Source organism: Pavona decussata, unplaced genomic scaffold (genome assembly GCF_977016875.1).
Source record: "Pavona decussata unplaced genomic scaffold, jaPavDecu1.1 SCAFFOLD_114, whole genome shotgun sequence".
Classification (NCBI taxonomy): Eukaryota; Metazoa; Cnidaria; class Anthozoa; order Scleractinia; family Agariciidae; genus Pavona; species Pavona decussata.
In genome coordinates, this window is record NW_028145528.1 from 3,698,240 (window position 1) to 3,720,148 (window position 21,909).

A 21,909-nucleotide genomic window follows, 5' to 3' on the forward strand; every position below is an offset into this window, starting at 1 on the left:
TTGTACTCCGTTTTAGTGGGTCTAGCATGAATCAGTAACATTCTAAAGTTGGAGACGTAATTTAAATCCTATAAAGCGTGGCGATTTAAACGAAAATCATTGTGCTTTTTTTTCTGTGATGCTGTATGAATTGAATTAAGGTGGTTTAAACTTTTGAGTCAGTGAATGAAATCTCTAATAAGTGTAAATGAAAACTATTCTGAACAGTTGTGTCGTTACTCAGGGTACTTTCATGCTGTGGATGAAATCTTATACTATGACATTCAAATAAGAGCCTTGTATGGGTACAACGTTCCTGTGATCCCGTCTAAATACTTATAGGTGAAACTATACCAGGTGTGCATGTACACTTCAAATGAGACATGCATGTTAAACGATACGGTTCTCCACTCTTACTTGTTGGCTGTACAGTGTGTTCTATTACTGAGTCTGTGGATGCAATCCTGAAGGTAACCATGAAATCAAATCTACTGGGAAGCACTCATTATTGTCAGGTACTGCTTAGTATGTTTTTCAAGGTGGTTCTAAGTTCTAAGCCTGTAGATGAAATTAAACGTTTTGCCACCATTCAAATAGAAAAGCTACTGTACTGTAATTTTAAATGGTGCTATCTTTCACTTTAATGTGCCGCAGATTCAATTAAACAAATTTTTTTCTCAGTATTTGGAATCGTTTAGTGACTGGTTTGTTAACGATTGTGATTTCAGCCATGCAAGATAGCTAGCTTAAACGACATCTTGACCATAGATACGATTTCCCGTTTTTTAGTATCTCTGGAAGCCGCGTTCCTGGCCCCGGAGACAGTAGGCTTTCACCCTTTAATTTACTTGTCGAGTTATATACATATATATAAAGAAAAGGTCGTTGCAGCAGAAATCAATGAAACCATGTGCCAGCTTTTTACAAAGATAGGTTTACGGTTTTTTCATGGTCTCGCTGTGTCTTTTTTTTCCGACGTCGTATGCGTGGCACCGTGCGTATGTAGGCGAGTAGAAAAAAAAAATGAAAATTTTAGAATTCATTTCCGTCGAAATGTTAACCCCATGTATAAACTGTTGTCAGAAAATCAAATACGTTTTAAGATACCAAACAAAAAGATGACAATCTGTGGCTCCATCGCAATGCCAAAACTGAATAAGTAATTGAATATTTCGCCACCTCGCTTCGACGTACTTTTTTTCGTAGAGTCTCTTTCACAGACATTAGTTAATTGTGAAGCGATTTGATTTTGTTGACTTCTACTGAAAGGAGGTTTTGGCGGGGTGTAGTTAGCGCAAAATTGCATTATAAACACAATGCATGTGCTATAACTACCTTGATCCTTTAAATTTTAAGAATATTGTAGTGCCTCTGTACAGTTCACTTGTGAGGTGGTAGGCGGGGAAAGCGAATTAAAAATTAGTCAACAAGAAAAAGATGTTGTCGATCCCTAAAAGCTCGCATTCAATTCAAAGTACTCAGAACGCTAAAAAGATGTTGATTTTAATTTGTTCGAGATAAACTAAGAAACCATGCAAGATGTTACTTATAAATATGCGAACAGGAAATGCTCTTTTGTTCACATTGACTGATGCGTCAACCTCGCTCCGCATAGTAAATTATCTTGCCCTTTGAAATAAATTTCACCGAAAGAAACTGCTTCCAAACTACCACGCTGTGGTAAAATTGAGTATTCTTTAGAAACTGACGGTGTTATGAAGCCGGAGGTAGTAACAATCGTCGAAAGTCTTAAAAAAAGTATTTTGCGCGCGCCATATAATTTAATGTGTACAGCCTTAAACATGCACAGTGCTTTCATAACAGCCAAATTTGGATCGCGGAGTCTAAACATAACTCCGTATGGATGCGATAATACCTTGAAAAACACACAGGCCTTTCAAGGCCAAACTATGTTAGTTGACTACCACAATATTAGGAGAGCGTAAACAAGTTTTCCCAGCGTGTACTTAGTGAATTAGAAAGAAGTAAACTTGTTCACGATTTACATCTTAATGTGATATCAACTGAAGTGCCTGCGCAATAAGATTTAGGTTACCTCTTGTGATCTTTCCAAGCGTTTGAAAGACATCGACGATGATCAAGATCATATTAATCTTCTAATAACCACATAAAATCAAAGTTCTCCTCCCCTTACGCGGACACCAAACATTTCAGATTTCAGTGCTAATATACAAGGCAAGCCTTTTGTTTAGAGGCCACCATTCTCAATTGTTACACCAACAACCAATGAACAAAGACCTTAATCAAATAGCCTTTCAGGGCCATTGAAATGGGCTGAGAATCAACGCTTGGGTGATATTGTAGTCCTGTTAGTAGGAGCACAATCTTCGCCACAGTGCTAATGAGTCCAAATTTGTCAGAATGAAAGCAACCTGTTTTTCTTAAATAAATAACGTCGTGTGTAAACTAATTCTGTGACTGCGTTCCACCTCTTTTTCCTTCCAGTTCCCACGAACTTGCTTTTGAACAGGCGATTTTCATGCGGATCAGTCATATTAGCCAAGAGGTTAATTACTAAGCACTTAGATAATTACTTGAATCCTTTCCACGCTGTTAACTTTGTGACCATCACTTGGAAGCTGATGCCAAACGCCAGTTTTGCTCTGAAACCACACTGAATGTGATCAAAAAGTACTGAATACCAGCTATCAAAAGGCTGGTGCTGGTGGCAGCTGTTGGTATACAAGAAACATGGTAGATAACATGCTTGTTGTTTTCAATATCGACTTCTCTCTTTCCGTTTTTGAAGCTATATAAGCAGGTTTTAAGGGTAAAGTCATTTTAAATTGTTTCTAATACCCCATGTAAGAAAACATTACGCGGGAGGTTTTCCTAACTAGATGTGTGTAGTTCTTTCCGTTGCTTATCTCTTCAAAGCAATTCAATATCATTGCCTTAAAAGGTTTTGTAAGCATTATGAAAATAAGGACTGATTGACAAGATATCTTCAGTTCCCGCAATTTGACCAACAAGAGACTGACAAACAAAACCACAACTGGCCAACATACAATTTTTGTATCGCAGTAGGTAACTGGTATCGCACGGGTTATGCGTGAGAGTCCATTCAAGGACTTCAAACTTAAATCAGTGACTGAATTTTGGGCTTCATTTGCAGCTGTCGGAATTACTAACATCACAGCGAGGATCTTTCAGGCACAAAAATATTTCATCCGAGTTAACATAACTCGGATCGTTTTCGTTTATTCTCCTTCCAAACGTAACTTTAAACAAAATTTCGAAATTATTCGTTTAGTAATCTACTACTTTTTTACACCTTTAAAAATGCAGTGCTAATTAACTAAGCGATCGTATTTATTCTGGGCGGGCCCATATTCACACAAAAATAAACGAGCTATCGTGGGTTACATTTGCATGTTAAGTTAATTCAGCGAACCTTGTAAAAGGAAAGCTTCACAGTTCAGTATAAACCTAGAGTACATTTAGCGATCTATAACGTGTCGGAATCTACTTTTCGGGTTTAGGATTAGGGTTTCAAAACTGACTTTCTTCGATCATTCCCCGTACTTGCGTTAGGTTAAGTGTTAATTAGTAATAAGATTCTTGAAGACAAAAACCCGGAAGAGAGGCCTGCGACCACATGATGTTTCTTAGCCAGTTACCGCAAAGAGTACAAAAAAAAAATAAAGGGTATTTAAAATTCTGTCTCAAAAGTTCAACCCAGTCACATAACATGACCAAAAACGTTTGGTGTTGGAGACAAACATTCAAACAAGCTACCAAGCACTGTTTAGTTTACAAGGGAGGACATGGAGTTCCATATCTTTCAAGAACTGTGTCATTACTTTGGAGTTAAATGACAGATTTGAACCAATCAAAGCACTTGATTATGTGGAAGGGCTAAACACTCGTGGCATGTCACAAATGTAGCATTCTTGTTCCGTGTTTTATTGAGGAGATCTTGTGAATAGAAACCATGCATTTCCATGTGTTTTTCAAGATTGATTGGCCTGTGGTGATAATTTTAAAACTTGACCTCCTTTCACGAGAATACAATTACCACAACCACAAAATCCGGTGTTTTAGACTATCTACGTCATCGCTTTTTCTTCTTAATTTCGTAATTATGTCAATTTGTCTCGGAGGAATAATTCGCGGTTTCCTTTCCGCAGTTTTGAAAACGGTGTTAAAATGATGTGACATTCATTGATTGTATGCGAATAAATGATTCTTAACTAGTTTCCAACGTCTATAAACTTCTGATTAAAAACAAGCTAGACATTTAATTAATTAATTAATTAATTAATTTGGAGAATGTAGGTGTTCTTTAAGAGAGCCTCAGAAACAAGCCAATCTCATTTGTATACCTCAGTTGTATTCGAACACACGGACTCAAACGCTAATTAAATAACAACAACATTCAAATTGAGTCATGGCGCTGCTAAGAGCTTTTTGTAAGCAATTTTATTGCACACCAACAAATACAGGTGAGAGAAGGTGGTCAAAAAGGCAAGGCACATGCAAGCAGAGAAAGAAGATTTTAAGCGACTGAGGTACCCACCCACTGATGACCATAAGCGAATCCATTCAGTACACTGCTCAAAAGTGATTAAGACTACGCATTTTTCTTTTGCAATTATTGAAGAGCAATTAATTGGGAACGACTGAGGCTGAAGAATTGAATCACCTTTCGTTTCAATGCGAGTTTTACTAAGCAGATCACAAAGGTTAGTACCACCTTGTGCAACATAAAAAACAGTACCACTAGGAAGTGCTGCTCAGTAGCCTTCATATGAATGGTCCCCACACTTCACACTGAAAGACGCAGACTGAAAAGATAAAACCACCCTGTACAACATAATAAACAGTACCACAGGAAGATACAAATTATGAGCAGTTGCACTTGTGGCACACTATGCGGGGTATTCGTCAATTCATCCAAAAATTAAAGGCGTCGTGTCCAGCACCACAACAAAAGCTGTTAAAAATGATGGGCGAATAAAGTTGCTTATTGCTAATTGCTAGTTTTTACGGGCCATTATTGCAGAGAGAGTCAGACACTGACAATAAACACGAACCAGTTATTTTTCTTACAATCCCAAGTTGACAATTTAAAATATAAAACCATGCCTGATAGCTTCAAATGTGGGCCCCTATCTTGCCTCAACACAATGCAAAGTCCCAAAGGGGCTTTTCCTTACAGCTCTAGAACTTCAGCTCAAATGGCACGCAGAGCTCCATAGCTGCAGCGCGACTGTAATTAAGTGCCCTTCTCACAATGAGCGCCCACTGTATGAATGACTTCCTCATAAACGCCCCCTCCACTGAAAAAATGCGTCAATTGTGTAGGCCTTCTTTCCCGACAAATGCCCCTATAAGGGCATTAAAAGTATTGACTCATTTGACTACTCTGAAGTAGTATTGCTTCTACTTTAACTGTTTTGGTTCTTGTCATTGTTCACGAGGTGCTCGGTTTACAATCTCAGCTGTGTATACGAAAAATAAATAATCATGCAAATTGTCTCTAATAAGCGCTCTATGAGATTTAGACGTGAAATATAATATAAACAGTGAAATAAGGACCCGAGTTTAGGAATTCACACCGACTCCTTCAAGAATACCCTGTCTTGCTCTTTCACTGATGTGTTACTAGCTTTGTGATCTAATATCGGAATATTTGTTTAATGAATCTGCAGTTAAATTATGTTTTACAGAGATCAAAGATAACCACTTGTATTCTTTAAACTCTGTTGAACGCTATGCAACTACGAATCGATGTCAGCTTTCCTTTCTTTATATACACTTTCAAGGTTTTGTATTATTTGTATCGGTATCTTTTTAGTGTTGGATAGTTTTATGTTACCTACTGACAACATGCTTTGAAAACAAAGTAAAACCAATCTGTATACTTTACATGTAAAAAGAAGCTAAATAACAACAAGAGCCTGTAAAGTATATACTTGAACGATTCAATGAATGACGTTTGAAAGGATTAAATGACTAAATATACCGTTATAATAAAAAAAAAACTTGACCATTGTATTGTTGGTACCCTAGAGTAATGCTAATTCAGGATTCATAAAAAAAGAAGAGCAGGAAAAAAGAAAAAAACGTTCACACAATGAATCCTTTCTTTGCGAAGATACGACTGAGTCATGGGTCAAGATTCACTTCCGGTTTAGTCAAAAATACTTCAAGCTGCCATGGAGATCCGGGAATATGACGTCAAACATCACGTGTAGAGCAGGTTATTTGTATTGTTTGATGGCTTTCTTGGCATTTCCTTTCAGGAAGTTCTCAGGAAGTAGACGAAATTTTGTAATCAAGCAGAGGTTGTCTGGTTTCATGAAACATGCAATAGACAAAACTCAATATTATGTAGCACGTTAATTGTTTACGACAGAAAACTAATTATGTCATCAAGTCAACTTTTTAGATGTTACTTTCACGGTTACGAGGTGCTTCAGGCCAAAAAATCGCAAATCGAATTTCTGAAGGAGTTCATTCTTAACGCCCGTTGTGACGGACAAAATGAAAGCTCGTTTCCGGTGGGAAGATATCGGGATTGAAATGATCACCGTAAACAACGAAGAATTCATCAGCTAACGAAAACACTGAAATATCGCTCTCCAAAGAAAAGAACACCTTTTTCCCCTAATTTCGCATAAGGGTTGTTGATCACCGAAAGAGCGATCGCAACCTTTAGCAAGTTAGTTATTCTACCCGAAACCTGTCATTCACCCCATTTGGATAACAATTTTCTCCTTCTTGAATTTCGTTTCTAATTTACCGATAAACCAATTTCACTGCCGACCCGCTCTTCAGTGATCAAGCACAACTAATTTGCCTTCACCTTCATACAAATAAAGATTACTGCCAATTTAGGTCACTCTGTAGAGCTAGTGCATAGTAACTCGGCTAATTAATTAGTTGCTTACCACACTAATCTTAAATACAAACATGGCACTGACGAAGCCGGGATCTTGTGTTCAGTGCAAAAATTAAAACTTCATTTTCGAGCTCTGCGCTTCGCTTTCCATAGAAATGCGTTTGGAACTTGAAAGTGTATCTTTCACTCCGACTGGTGTTGTTGGGAGTGTTTTGACGTGAAATCAACCCTCTTGTGGGCAAATGGGTCGCCGACTCATTAAGGCGGGAATATCTCAGCCAAATAGGTGCGCGTGAAAATGACTCGACGGCGCTTGGTTGAAACTTTTTCATGGCAGAAATATTGTTAAATGTTGCCAGATGAATAGAGATTTGGTAGTTGTATTAGCGGGCCAGTGAAACAAATAGCGTTGTTTGGCACGCGTTCATTTCATTGGGGGTGTTACCGTACTTGCAATGTACATACACAAGAGTAAATAAAATCCGTAATATCACTCACCAATCGTCACTGGAATTTTTTTCCCCCGACTCTGGGTGAAGGTCGTTCACTGGTTTGAAGACCACGTGGTCAGTTGTAAACTGTTGTTTGGGAGAGGTGCATTCGCATGGAAAACAGGATCCAGGGAAACGCACAGCAGTCGAGTTTATTTAGCGTTGAGCGCTTTCCATGGCTCAGCGCGCAGGAGCGAATGAATGTTTGATCCGACATCAAATGCGTATCGACATCATTTCCTGTGCTGTGTTCGCGTGACTCCCGGGGGACTTTAGAAGCTCGAAATGTCGACGAAAGCCAATGAAATGCGCGCAAAGCCAACTTAGCTGTTTTTGATATGATTTTCGCGTTTCTGGTTTGAATTTATCACTCAAGAGGGCAGGTTGTTTTATTGTTGTTATATTGCAGTACGCTATAGGATTACCGGAATCGACTGGTCAAAAGTACATTAACCAGCGATCTTAAAATTTCGAGAACAAGCTGTAGGAACTGGTTATGAACTCTGGAAATTCAATCAAGGAACCGATCACAACAACCCTCTCGTGGCTGTGGCATGGTTTTTGTCGGGGATTTTTTTGATTATTGATGAAGGAAGCACCTTCTAAATGCTAAGTATGGAATAAAATCCAGTCCGTAGACCTTCATTCCGAGACTTTATCCCCAGTCAAAATAATCCAGTGAATCCCTTGGCAAAGGGCCAGAATACACATCATATGTGGCCCGTACCTGAGGTAGCTCTCCACTTCTCCACTGCAGACAAAGAAAGCATCTGGATATAACCAATCAAGCAATGTGATTGGCTCCCTATTATTGGCTATCTAGCAACATCGCACCGGTAGAGAAGTCACTAGACTTACGCAGTTAGAAGGCATATCAAAACAGTCTGTAGTTTTCGCCTTCGTCCGTCGTGCGAACGCTCGTGGTCCTACGCTTTCTGTCCTTTCTTTCGCCCTTGGTCATTTTGCACTTTTGTTCCTCGTTTTCGCGTTGTTATTCGTACTTTTCAAGAACAAGGGAACTGAAGGGAGTCTCTGTTCCAGCTGGGCATACTCCAGTGAGAAAAACTACCGAGTACGTCACCGTTTCCACGCGGCAAGTGATTTTCACGCAAGCTCTCGTGTTCAGTCTGCTGTGGAAAGAAGCAGTTGTCCGGCGAAGGAAGCAAACACACTTCTTTTTATAAAATCATATCATAATCCAGGGTCTGTTTATGTGACGAAAACAGCTTGCGCTCGGCTCCGTTCGTAAATAGCTTTATAGGCAATTGGCGATACAGTATGAAGCGTAAACGCCTGTAACTGTATAGGTATGTACTAGTGACACACGCGCGGTAGGCTAAAGCGATCAGCGAGGGTAGGTACAAAGCCAGCGTAGAACTAGGGAGAGATGTGAGAAATATACATCCCTAAAATATTTTTAGGACGATTTTGCGATAGTTCGAGGTTGTTGTTAACAAAACAATTATTCTTCTCGCACTTGTTAGATACGAGTTGCCCACGATTGGGCAAAATGCATCACGTGACGTAGTATCTCTTAACTTTTACCGGGGCATATCAGATGATCTTCCTGCAAGTGATACATACCTGTACTTTTCGAAACTTGAGTCGCTTTAATGCGACAAAGATGTTGTCGGGACTGACATTTTAATTGATACAGAAGAGCTCTTCACTGCTGGAACTGAGATGGCATCTAGAAATGAGCAGTGTCGAGAAAAACACTGGCAAGTAACATCTTTGCGTGCTTTTACTCAAGACAGCAAGGCTTTCAACGAAAACTTTTGACGGGTGGCCAGCACAATAACCTTAAGGTGGGGGTAAACGTGAATTTGAATGGGATTTTTAGAGGTTTGAAGAAGAGATAAAAGAAAGAAAATGATTTTTAAAACACCCACAGACAGTTGATACCCACACAAGAGCACCCCAGGTTTCTAGTGGACTAACTGGGTATCCGTCTATTAATTATTAACTACAAATTCTAATTTTAAAACCTCACTAAATCTTTGATATTTCTTATTTCTCTTAATTTTACCAATCCTTCAAGAAAAACTATCTCCTCCCAAATATACCCCAAATTCACCTAAAAATTCACAAAACACCCAATAACATTGGTTTCCGTTTTAAGCAGAGAGATTTTGGATTGCTTGAAACGTGAACGAGATATTTCCACGAAACCGATTTGAATCGGCATGAAAACGGCTTTCAGGTTTACCCCCGCCTTAATTTGGCTTTAATATAAATGGATATTTGTCCTTGGATATATATCGTCAAATCCTTTAAGCTTGTAGTTTGAATCTAGCTTCGCTTTTGGAAGATTGCTTAGTTTTCAGGGGGGGGGGGGGGGTGTGGTGTGCGGACAAATATTTGTGTCAATTTCGCGCCTCGTCAGTTGACTAAAAGAATTGCATCATAGTGATTGGCTGAGAGCAGGCGATCGTTTCCGTCGAGAAGCAGCTCAGCACGGGGAGGATTACCTAAAAGCAAACACACAACCTAAACTAGTGGGGGGGGACAGGGGGGCGGGAGCCCGGGAGAATAGGGGGCGGGAGGGGTACGGGAGACGGGAGAGGAAAGGGCGGGAGGCGGGAGTTCTAAGAGGACGGGAAGCGGGAGAGCAATACAAAACGGTGAATTTTTGTGTCTACGGCTTCTAGAGAAGCGTAGACACTATGTCATCGGGTTGAGTGAAAGAGTGAAAGAGTGAAAGAGTGTAAGAGTGTAAATGCCACAGGAATCCCAAATAAAATACTATCGAATCCTCGACTGACGGAGATCTAAGCGATTGTATTTGGGGATCAGGACAATGGCGACAATACGGTAAATGATGTTTTTCGATGTTGATTTGCTTTTTACAAATAGTTTAAGTGATGATTTGAACCAGAATTCTGTAACTTCTGTAATTTTCATCGCAAACGTACCCGAATTTACTGCGAGTGATCGCTTACAAACACGGAGTGCCTTCAAATTTTACGTGCGTGTTTGCACGCACGCATCAAAACTGAAAGTTTTTTGCCTCTAATAGCAAATGCGTCGTTTATTTCAATAAAATGTTTTTTTTAGAAAGCTTTTTGTTGATTTTTGTGTCTTTGTCAATTCATATATGCGTTTGAGAAGCGACAAATGCGTAATCAAGGACAATTTGCATAAGCGGGTTGAAATTTCATATGCCAAAGGTCTTCATCAACATGCCATGAATTTTGGCAATATTTTTGCGTTCAAGTGTGTTTTTCGGCAAATGATTAATAGGTAACCATATTATTTTACGTCAGCTTTGGAAGCCAACGATATTTATTTATCTACTGCGCATTTTATCCAGTTTAAACCGCTCTAGGAAAAAATTAATTTATGCGAAAACTATGGAAACACGACAGGAGTCAAAGGGTTAAAGAATGATACTTGCCATTCATTAGTTCAGTATAGATTAATTAATAGTTTCTGTTGCATTTTATGCCTACGTTTCAGATTAGAACTTTGCTTTCAGTACTTTATGTTTAGAACTTTGCTGCATTGCTTTTAATACAAAGTTGTGGTTCACGTTGTAAGATTATATAATATATTGTTTATGTTAGAATAAAGTTACAGTTCTCTGCATACAAAATGTTTGTGGTAAACGATACCAGCTTAATCTCTTCTCACCAGTATTCTGTGCAACATTTTACGACCATTTTTCTTTTATCTCTATCCTATTTCCACTCCTCCCTCTTCGTTTTCATTTCAGTCTTATTTTCCTTTTCTTCGATTCTTTTATAGCACATTTCTATACCAGTACTGCAGTAGACACATGCAGTCTGAGACTGCCTATTTTTTTACTTATTAATGCGTTAGAATACTATCAAAAAAAGAACTCAACAATGTTGTACAATGTTATTTGTCTTCCATTTAGCGTCCTCCGAGGCTTTACGCAATATTTTATATCCGAGGGCACACGAAAATTCGTGCTCAGGCGATAAACAGGGTTACTTCCGGTGAAATTGTAAACCCTTTCATTGTGTTACGTCATAGCTTATGAAATGTCAAGCGTGGCATGTGTACACATATGTGAGTGCCGCGCAAGTTTTTAGAAGTCTCAAAAGAGGTGAGCAAGGCGAGCAAGTACGCGTCTTGTAAATTTAGTATCAGAGATTCAATGTGGTGTCCATTTTAGTAGTTCTTAGTATTTTTCAGTACGGTAGTGAGAAATCTGGGGCATGGACGACCTCTCCCAATGACCGTCAATCGGACCGTACTAAAGATTTTGCTGCATGGTGTATGGGAATTTACGAACAGAATGCTGTTTCAATGAGCATGTGAGAGTGCGGAGTGGTTCGTTTCACGACACCGTTTTTCGTTTAATGGACAAGGCAGAATCGATTCCTATTACAATAGGCAGCCAAACAGCATGGGAAGCAATCAGGAACGACTTTATAGAAAAGAGGAGTAGGATTAGGAGTAGGAGGAGATCAGTGCAGCCTCCTCGGCACATTGATGAAGACTTCTTTTTGATGAACAGTTTGTCCGGCCTAATTTCGGACGCTTTTTGCATTTAATGCAGTAATTCTTTCCTCAGAGCAGTAGCAACGAGCTTAGAATTCACCACCAGTAACCCAGAGATTTAAACCTTGGATTGAAAGAAGGTCCTAAAGTTTCATTTTACCTTTTCCCGAACTAAAAGCAATTTTTTCACGCAGTTTTAGGGAGTAAGGATATCGAGAAAGATATCAAGATTATAATTAGTGTATCAAGTAAACGCGATGGATCCGCAATAAGGCGCCGAGAATTAGGGAGATGTACCGAACTCTAAACTGGGGCGTTTGGCTGCCAGCTCGCCATGTCCTACTTCCCTATTTGAATTACATGATCCCAACAAATGAATAATTAAGAAATGCAACAACTATTACACTGCACGATGGACAAGACTGTTGTCACTGAAAGAATGGTTAAACCGTCAAACAAGACGAACATGTTAGTCAAAAATTAAATACAAACAGCGGTGATAAACATAATAAACTTGCGCATTTTAACTTGACGTAGCTTATGAAACATCAAGTTACATAAAATGCGCAAGTTTATTATGTTTATCGCCGCTGCTTGTATTTTATTTCTGATCAAGCTACGATGGCTCGAGAACAAAAGTCTTTATGTTAGTCAAAACTCCATTAACTCAGAGTACAAAAGCTATCAATAATGTTAACGTTATTCAAAATATATATAGTAAAAAATTGAATAATGAAAGGCCTACGAATGGTACGTCCTGGTACAGCTTTGTGACTAATACAGGTTTTGAAGCCTTCTATTACTCGGGGACGGGAGAAACGCGAAAAAGGGCGGGAGGCGGGAGGCACAGGTACGGGAGGCGGGAGGTTCTGACCCCCCTGTCCCCCCCCCCAAACTAACGGAGCACCAGAATGGCCAAATATATGGGTAAATAATGCTGAATCAACGTGGACACAGCTAGAGGCAGTAAAGACCGGAGTCGACAACGCCGATGTTTGCTACAAGAAATCGGAAGATTATTGGGTATTCATAAGCCCACAATATTTGATTAGGAAATCACCATGTACAAATAGAAACAGCAGACACAGTGTACCAAAGACAGCTGAAAACCTAAGATTATGCCATTATTTTTGCCAGACAAATGCAGTTGAAAATGAACTTCATATTTTGTTCTCCTGTAAACTTATCACAATTGCTTAATGACATAACTGAAAAATTCACTTTTTTAAAAAATCGATCTTAATACAAATGCAAAACTTCTGTTCCTCTTGATTTAATGGTATCGACCCAGTTATTTGAATGGTTGCTTATATTTACGAATGCATAAACTGTAGACAAAATATGTTGTTCCAACGGCTGATGTTATGAGTTTTAATAATTTTAGATAGGTAAGGCCATGCATAGATATGAAAATACTTTAATCATCCTTGGAGTCCCAGGGGTAGCTAGTCGGGTGGAAGGAATTGTCATGGGAGGAAGTTTACCACAAGAACGGGAGAGCCTCTCCCGTTCTTGCGGTAAACTTTCGCTCACAATTGAAAATCCCTTCCACCCGACTAGCCGAATCACATGGATAATGTGGGGTTGGCGCTTTGCCTCGATCAATCGATCGATCGATCGATCAATCAATCAATCAATCAATCAATCAGTTACTTTAAATCATTATATTCAGTCTGTCAGTTAGACAATCAATCAATCAATCAATCAATCAATAAATGGAAGCTATTAACTTTAATGTATCTATTACTTCAAAAAACGGTTAAAACGCTAACATGTACAAAAGCTAAACGCATAAGTTTCTAAAATATTATCAGGCATTTACTATTTGGAAAGAAGCAAATAGGTCAAGAACTTCTCTCTGCTAAACCGAAATGTTCCTCTAATTTTAAGATAACTTTTATGGCAGTCCAGAGGATATCAGGGGCACCCAACGACAGTTTTCTCTCAGATCCTTTGAAGCGCTGTTTTATGCTATCTGGAGCGCCTTTAAAGCTCTATAGGTATATTTTAGGCAGCGCTATAATATTTTTATCTGTTCGATCATTCTGGGGGAACTTGAATCTTTTCGAAATTACTAGGGCATTTTTGTCCATTTTCCGAAAACCTTAGGTCTTAATTCCTTATTTCCGAAATTCTTAGCTGATCTTTTTTCGGTACCCGAAACAACATTTTTATCAATCCGAAAACACTAGGCCTTAATTTTCCCATATCACAAACGTTCGTGGTGAAAATTCCCTTTAGAAAATTGTAGGGGATTAAGGACGTTTCGAACAGATAATTTACCGAAACGATCCGTTGGGGGCCCCTGTCAAGAATTAAAACAATCATTCTACGCCGTATAGAGAAAAAGCAACTACGGTACGAAGCATTCGCACTCTAGGAGTGGCTAAGTGAACGCATAATACTAGCCTGTGAACATGCTCCCAAAGAGACTGATCAGAGGCATAAAGGAAGAGAAAAATCGACGAGCAGAGCGAGCGGAGCGCGGTCTCCCTTCGACCAAGCTCCATTTTTCTCTCCTCCCCATGTCCCACTAAGTGGGAGCCTGTTCACAGGCTACATAATACAGGTTACACAGAATACATATCAAACATAATAATAAATCCATTTTCTATAACATATAATGGCTTAGTGTACAGTTAAAATAAACAGCGCTCGGAAAATCACTTACTTGGTTCATAGTTAAAACTGCAGCGATAAAAGGAGAACATGGTATAGACACGCGGGAGTAATAAAACACAGACCCCTCGATCTTACAGTCAGTATTACAGGTCGTAAAGAATGCAATTGCCTGCCACGCTATTTGTTACCATATTTGTGTGGTTTCCTCTTACAAAGTGGCCTAGCAAAAGAAACAGCTCGCTTGGACTTAATAAACGGTAATAGAGATCAAAATTACAATTATTAATGGAAGTAATTTTCGAAACTTTGTATTCAGGTCACACCAATTCGCCTCGATAAGCTACAAGAACAGACACAGGAAAGTGAACCCCTGTCAGGCTTCATGAATGGGTATCCGGTATGTTTCAAATATTGCATATTACAGTTATTAGTCTGTACTAGTATTTATTGACATAGTTAACGCAACTCGCACAGAAAACCATGTGCTTTCAATTACCTTTTAAAATTTGAAGCTAAAGAACATCAAGAGGAAACTTCGTGTTTAACTAAATGGCCTTCAATTATGACTTGTTTAGTTTAATCCGAATGGAACATTTGGTGAGAAGCACTGAAGCTTCAAATCACAGAGGACAAATGATAAGTTAGATAAAGGAATGTCACACTTTAAAGCCGGATAAGAAGGGAATGAATTCGATCACTATCCACAACCACCACACCCCCCACATCCACCGCACCCTCCACATCCCCCACAGCCACCGCACCCCCCACAACCACCGCATCCCCCACAGCCACCACAGCCACCGCAAGCTCCACCTCCAACGCTGTACTTCATGTAACAGTTAGTCGGTACAGTGGTGGCATAGTAACCAGCCGCCACAACAAGCAGTAGGTCTTCGTTGTCAATTCTACGTGGTTTGTTGCTCTGCGTTGTTTTCCCGGCCGATGGTACCATGTAGTTTCTCTCGTCTGCCGTGTTGTGAGGTTGACAAAGAAGGTGCAGAATGGCAACAGCAAACCCAAGTGCAATTGCTTCCGGTACGTCTTTCACCTCTAGTGGAAATGAAATCTCTCCCGTTCTGAGGTTAACGTTAAGCTTGGTACTTTTCCCCAGAAGAGCTATGGAAAACTGGTCTCCAGATTTCTTTACTCTTTTCCATCCTTGCGTTCCAGAGAGTGAGAAGAACTTGATGGACAGACTTCCAGGCTGGCCCTTTATTCCTGGCGTTCCCATCGTACCTGGTTTATCAGGTTCACCTTTTATGCCTGGTACACCAGGAACACCTTTGACGAATCCGTCCCATTTCCCGATGCAGATTCCCCAGTCTTTGCTTCCTCTAATGAGAAGTGCTCTTTCTCCGTCCTGTTCATTTAAAGTGCAGCATTTTTCTGGCTTCCCGACTTGTTCAGGCTGTGGAAGAATGTGACTGCCAATAAGATGTGCAGTGCCCACAACATTTCCAACCTTGTTAATAACCTCAACAGACGAGAACTGCAATACTGCTGAGTGCATCACTCGACAGGCAAAGGCGTCTCCTCTACAGTCGAACAACCGATGCACTGACATCTCGCAAAGCGCAGTTGAAGATCGAGCAAGCAAGGCTGGTGGAAGCATTAACGTTGGAGAACTTAAGATCTCACAGGGTTCTTCAACACGACTGAAAACCGTCTCTGGTTTTACGATGAAGAAGTAGCCCTGTAGGGTAGGTGGGTAGGCCAGGGTAGTAAACCTGATGTTTTGTTGTCTTGTAATCCATAATTCGTGCGTCACTGGTTCAAGCTTCTCATTGCTTCCGTAAGGGACTTTGTTGAGGTAGTCCAAAAAATAGTAGTCACGAGTCTCGTCAAAAGACTGTGTGAGGCAGGAGCAAGCTCCCTTCCGATAAATGCGAACCTTGTTGAATAAGAAATAGAATGAAATGAAATTAAATGCATGCCACACTCATAAATGGAATTACAAGAACTAAAGAGAGAATTTGGAGGTCGGATTAATTAACTTTGCAGGCAGACATGCACGTGTGCACGCATCAGTTAAATTCATCCCACACCTAGTGCTTCACTTCCCGTGCAATTAATGAAAATTAAACTGCTTTGTTAGAACTCTTTGCCTTGGACTGAGTGTTTCTTCGCTTTGCAATTTTCGTGTTTTATTTTTGTAGTGTTGATCATGCCGTTAAATTCATTTTGTACATTGATTAGAAAGCAACATCTTCACATGAAAAATACACGTTTCGATAACTTGGAATTGGAAAATTATGGAGATCGGCAAGTTTGTCCAGCCGCAGGTTCCGTTTTTAAATTATTTGTTTTTTTCTAGTTCATAGCTTCTAAAGGGACAAAGCTAAAATTTGCCACATTTCTACTTTGATTTCCTTACTTCAGTAGCGTTAGTGTCCTACCTTGAGTGCCCTGTTCTCTTTTGTGTTAAACGTGAACGTAGGCAGAGCTTTTGGCGGATGAAGCACCCTGGCGGCCGGCCCTTTGACTTGCTTCTTTATAACTCTGTTACCGTTGACAACATATATTTTGACTGTATACAATTTAGGCTTTGGAAGACCTTTAACCTCTACGCGAATCAATTCCACGGTGTATTGAAGTACCGCCATCGAAGAGTAATCAACTATCTCGTGATGTGCATTGAGCGGAGGTTCCCCACGAAACATGGCTCCGTTTACCTCAAATTTCTCCCCAGAATGTGCCCAGGTTTCCCGCGTGCTCTTATCCGAGATTGTAAGTTTTGAACCCGGTTGGCGGTCGTTCACAGAGTCATCGTGCTTTAAAACCTTTCCCAGCACTCTGATAGTGTCATCCCTGTAAATCAGCGGGTGGACCTGATGCGCGTGCCAGATGAGGTCAAAGTCGTAACAGGGTACGAGAAACGCCTCCTGGTCTTTTTGTTTAAAAAGCAGATGTTGTTGGTACCTTTCAACTGCTTTTTGTAGAAACTTCTTATCTCCGTAGTGAGGCAAGGAAACTTGATAATAAAATACTCTTTGTCGCGTGCAAGCCTTGGCAATGTCATAATGGATTCTCGAATTGAAGAATGCCGCTTCGGTGACGGGGGTCTTCAAGTCAACTTCAAAAGGTTCCTCGGGATACATCTCGCTCCATAACACCTTTGCCCTTCTGAGCCCTTTCTCGCGCCTCTCTCCTACAAGTATTCTATGGTCCACTATAGTGGAGACAACTCTATTGCAGTCCTTTTCATAGCTGAGGGGTGACAGCATGTGCACATGCCAGACCCAAGCAATGTCGAGGGGCGCTGCAAGATCCACAGTAGAGGTCTGAGCAAGCATTGGTAGCCAGAAGAGCTCATACCTAAAGCCAATTCAAACATGAAACGTGAGATTGTCCATAAAACGTTTTACTTTCACCCTTTCAAGACAGTCGAAGTAAATCTGAATTACAATTCTTGAATTTTACTGAACGTACTTCTGAAGGCACAAGACACAAAAAACGGGAACATCACTACTCAAAAGGTAGAACCTCACACTTCTCTTTGTAGTATTCATCAGGTCTCAAATAAAAATTGTGCTGCTTTGGCTTTTTTCTAGTTTGTTGCCTGGACTCTGATTAATTCATTCTTTTGTTCGTTTATTTCTTCGTTTGCTTCGTTTTGGGTCAGTCGGTCCTTTTGCCAGCCTGCCAGTCAATAAGATAGCCAGTTTGTCAGTTGGTCCACGGCCAGTCAATATGTCAGTCAGTAAACCAGCCAGCTAGTTAGTCATTCAGACATGCAGCCAGTCAGCCAGCCCACCAGTCAGTGATGTCGTGAGTCAAGTCAGTTAGTTAGGTCCAAAGTAAGGAAGCCAGTGGATCAGTCATTCAGTCAGTCAGACAGCTCAAATGCCAGCCATTAAGCAAGCCAACTTCTACAAGCTAGCCAACCAGACAGACAGACAGACAGGCAGAAACTGTGAGTAGCCTCTAGTTTTAGCTGCTATTGCTACTAGCTAAAGAAACATAATGACAGACGCAAACAAAAGTAAAAACATGTCCTAATTAAAACAATTCCTTCCATACCTCCTAATTGCGTTTTGAACATGCGGACCGGCATACAGACTCGGGTGTTCATCAACAAGTTGTAGAAACTGGCGCTGAGCGAGAGCTGACCCCACTAGATCGATATCAATACTAATGCCTTCCATTCTGGCGTTTTGCTGTGGTTCACATTTCTACAGTAGTAAGTGAAAAAAAAATAAAATAAAATAAACGGTTAGACCAACGATAACCCGATTTTGTTGTGTGCTGTCAAGAGGTAATTTTCATACCAATTATTACGTTACATTATTGACTTCATCAAAATTTTAGTCTATGGATAGTGGAATGCAAATTGGTCATATGAATGACTGCCACTTAGAAAGTCGATGATGGCGTGAGCTTGTAAAAAAGTATTTTAGGATCTCTTAATATTTTCATTTCATCAAAATTTTAGTCTACGATGGTGGAATTTCAATTGGTCATACATTATTTTTGGTAAATATGTGAAGATTTGTAAAAAGTTTTCTAAGGAGGTTTTGTTATTATTTCTTTATTGAATTATTACATTTTAAATTCTCCTCATGACATAAAAATGATGATGATGACAACAATAATAATAATAATAATAATAATAATAATAATAATAATAATAATAATATATGTATATAATGGTAAAACAAACAACAAATAAAGAAAAGTAATTAACAATATTGGTATTGGGAAAAAAAATGGTTCATAATTCTGCAGTTCATGCTAAGAATAACCATACAAAAACTTTTCGAAGACGTTGATCGATCAATGATATATACAAAGTTTAAAAACCTTCAAAAAATAAAATAAAAACCAACAACAAATGGAAGGCTAACAAGAAAAATAAGAAAAAATAAGAAAAAAATAATAATAATAATAAAATTAATAATAATAATAATAAAAACAAGTTTGACGCATTAAAAAAATTACAATAAAACTATTTCAGTCAATCAGGAATAGAGACGTATCTAGTATTTAAAGTTTCATCCGATTTCCAAACTCCGAAGTTCAACTTCGAAGTGTCTAAAAAATCGTATGAAACACTCTTTCGAATGTTTGATATAGCTTCATTAATAAATCTCGGAGAAATTCAAGTCAAAAGCTCACCAGATTTTATTATAAACAAATTTCCTTCCTCCTTTCATTCTTCCTTAATGAATTATTAGTGAGTTTAAGAAGTATAGCCTTGGTAGCCCAGCACAATCAGCTATACCAGCCAATTCTAAAGTTCAACTCAAACTGACTTAAAGTAGCACCGAGTTATGCCATGGCGCCCGATACAATAACTATGCCTATAAGAATTAAACAGCTTTTTTCAAGTGTATCTGGCAAGCCCCAACTGCTTCAGTTCGAGTATAAATAAAGAATGTATGTTTATACATGTATCAGTCCTTATTTCATGCAATAAATATTTCTCACTTGGTTAATAATTCAGTAATTCAGGAGCAAAGTTTTTTTTTAATATATTTCACTCTAGACTTGTTTAAAATTGCCTTTATTGCTAGAGCAAAAAACCTAAACATTTTTATTCCAAATCTCATCTCCATATACGCTTATGAGTACTGGACTTGCGGCCTATGGTCTTGTGATTCCAGTGCAAAAAGAATATCATTCATAATTTATCTCTCATTTGTATGACACAGACTTCCATTTCCTCACGTGCCCTCACCAAAATACACTTACTAACATTAGCTTTAAAAGACTGAGCCCGTAAGCCTAGTTTATGATATGCAATAAGGGAATAGCAAATGTTTTCGGAGTACTTGTTCTGTTGTTCAGCACAAACCTTGACACGCATCAGTTTTGAATTCGCATATATTTTGCACAGTTATCTAAATACAAACATAAGATCGCTTGCTTTGTTATAAAGATATAATAATATGCCCATAGCATTTAAACCAACAGTAACTATCGAAAGAACTGAAAATGGTCTAACACAAGCCTTACTACGACAAGGAAGAGCACGAACCTGTGAAGCAAAACAACTGCGATAAATATTCATTGACTAACTAAAGTACAAGCACATTTATACAATATTCAGCGACCAACGCTTTTTGCTTCTTAAGATTATTAAGTTACGATATTTCTCTGACACGTTTTTTCTGCATTTGTGAGCGTTGAATTTTAAAGAACACCGACCAATTTAAAACATTTCCCAGTCAATACTTTTGAAAGGTCTTCTTCAATAGACCATTTCCGATATATTAAAATTCTAGCTTTGCCACGAGGCTTGGAGGAATAGAACAACAGAAGTTACATTGAGGTTCAGAGATGAACAATCAATTTCTTTTGTTTTATTCCCCCAAGCCTCGTAGCCAAACTAGAACTTTAATATATCGAAATGGTCGATTTGATAGCTTTCGAGAAAAACTGACAAAGTGTGCTTGGATGCGTTTCCTTTCCCCAGCACCAGACCCAAACGGTTAGACTAAACATGTCAGAAGTTCTACTAAAGTGCTTACAGAGTTACCAAGTTATATAACCAGGGTACGATGCTCTGTCAAATCCTTTATCCTTACCAAAGTTCACGTCTTTATACTTCAGCTTGTGCTAATGCTTAAGTCATGTCAAGTGGCAGCCATCTTTAGTGTGGTGACGAGGCTTCACTTCCTTGTAGAACAAAATCATCAATATATGAATACGTCAGTAAAAAAGTCTAAATGCTGATTGGTCCATTGGTCGGGAGACATCAGAACAGTGGCACTCTCCTTATTACAACTAGTAAAGCATTAAGCGATGTTTTATCGACCGGCTTAAATTCCCGGCCGTGCATGATACTACATAACGTACCCAGCCAAATAAGTTCTCACTTTGTATTTATAACTCAGCTGAAGGACCGCTGTGTATTTCTAACAGCATTTCTGATACGCAATGATGTTTGTGGTCACAAAAGTCATGCGCAAATAAAACTTTTGAATTAGGCTTTATGTGAACTTATCATGCTTTCGGAATTGCTGGTTTGAAGAGAGCGGGAGGGAGAGTCTAAGGTGTATTGCCTATTGTCTCTGCTATTTTGTGTGATTTGAGGACATTTTAGCGAGTTATCACTTTCTAGGTTTCCCACTCTTAAGAGAAAGACAATGCGCCACAGTCCGTTTCGGAAAGCCTTTTTCGAAAATCAAAAAATCCCAGATCAAACTGATCGAGCAGCCACAAATCAAACGCAGAATCCCAGCATAAATGTCTTAGTTTCGTTTCAGTTAAATAGCAACACAATCCGGGCCCTGCAGCCGACGCCAAGCGGCAGTTCAGTTTCAATAATCCCAGATCTCAACATTGTAAAGGCCTGTGTACTCATTCACCACGACATACGACCGTTGAAAACACAAGTTTTGGGTTGGATGGAAAACGCAGAGTGGAAATTGCTGAGTATGGAAGATGCGGAGTGTGGAAATTGCTGAGTATGGAAGATGCGGAGTGTGGAAAATGAGGAGTATGGAAAATACGAAGTGTGGAAAATGCGGAGTGTGT

The 21,909-nt window shown here is 39.3% G+C and overlaps 2 protein-coding genes across 3 annotated transcripts in view; both read right to left on the reverse strand.

The window, feature by feature from the left end:
• Positions 1-7,507, reverse strand: part of LOC146470279 (zinc finger MIZ domain-containing protein 1-like) — a 46,883-nt gene extending 39,376 nt beyond the window's left edge. Inside the window, exon 1 of one of the 2 annotated variants that reach the window (XM_085122362.1) lies at positions 7,346-7,507. The gene's annotated coding sequence lies outside the window, so the exon portion shown is untranslated. Of the gene's footprint in view, positions 1-2,035; positions 2,159-7,345 lie in introns of those variants that run through there. The other variant, XM_085122361.1, reaches the window with a different exon arrangement.
• Positions 7,508-13,518: 6,011 nt separating this feature from the next.
• LOC146470280 (uncharacterized) lies at positions 13,519-21,175 on the reverse strand. Its single transcript, XM_085122364.1, has 4 exons — positions 20,958-21,175; positions 18,451-18,602; positions 16,827-17,745; positions 13,519-16,321 (listed from the first exon to the last, which is right to left on the reverse strand). Exons 2-4 carry the CDS (start codon positions 18,573-18,575, stop codon positions 15,128-15,130), a joined length of 2,238 nt encoding a protein of 745 aa, XP_084978490.1. The 5' UTR covers positions 18,576-18,602; positions 20,958-21,175; the 3' UTR covers positions 13,519-15,127.
• Positions 21,176-21,909: the final 734 nt, after the last annotated feature.

What these genes read in the sequence shown, in the direction of transcription:
- LOC146470280 (XM_085122364.1), bottom strand. Translation starts at nt 18,575, where the DNA reads ATGGAAGGCATTAGTATTGATATCGATCTAGTGGGGTCAGCTCTCGCT. An exon ending in GTTCAAAACGCAATTAGGAG is followed by an intron (nt 17,746 to 18,450) that starts GTATGGAAGGAA and finishes AATTGGCTTTAG; the next exon opens with GTATGAGCTCTTCTGGCTAC. An exon ending in AAGAGAACAGGGCACTCAAG is followed by an intron (nt 16,322 to 16,826) that starts GTAGGACACTAA and finishes TTATTCAACAAG; the next exon opens with GTTCGCATTTATCGGAAGGG.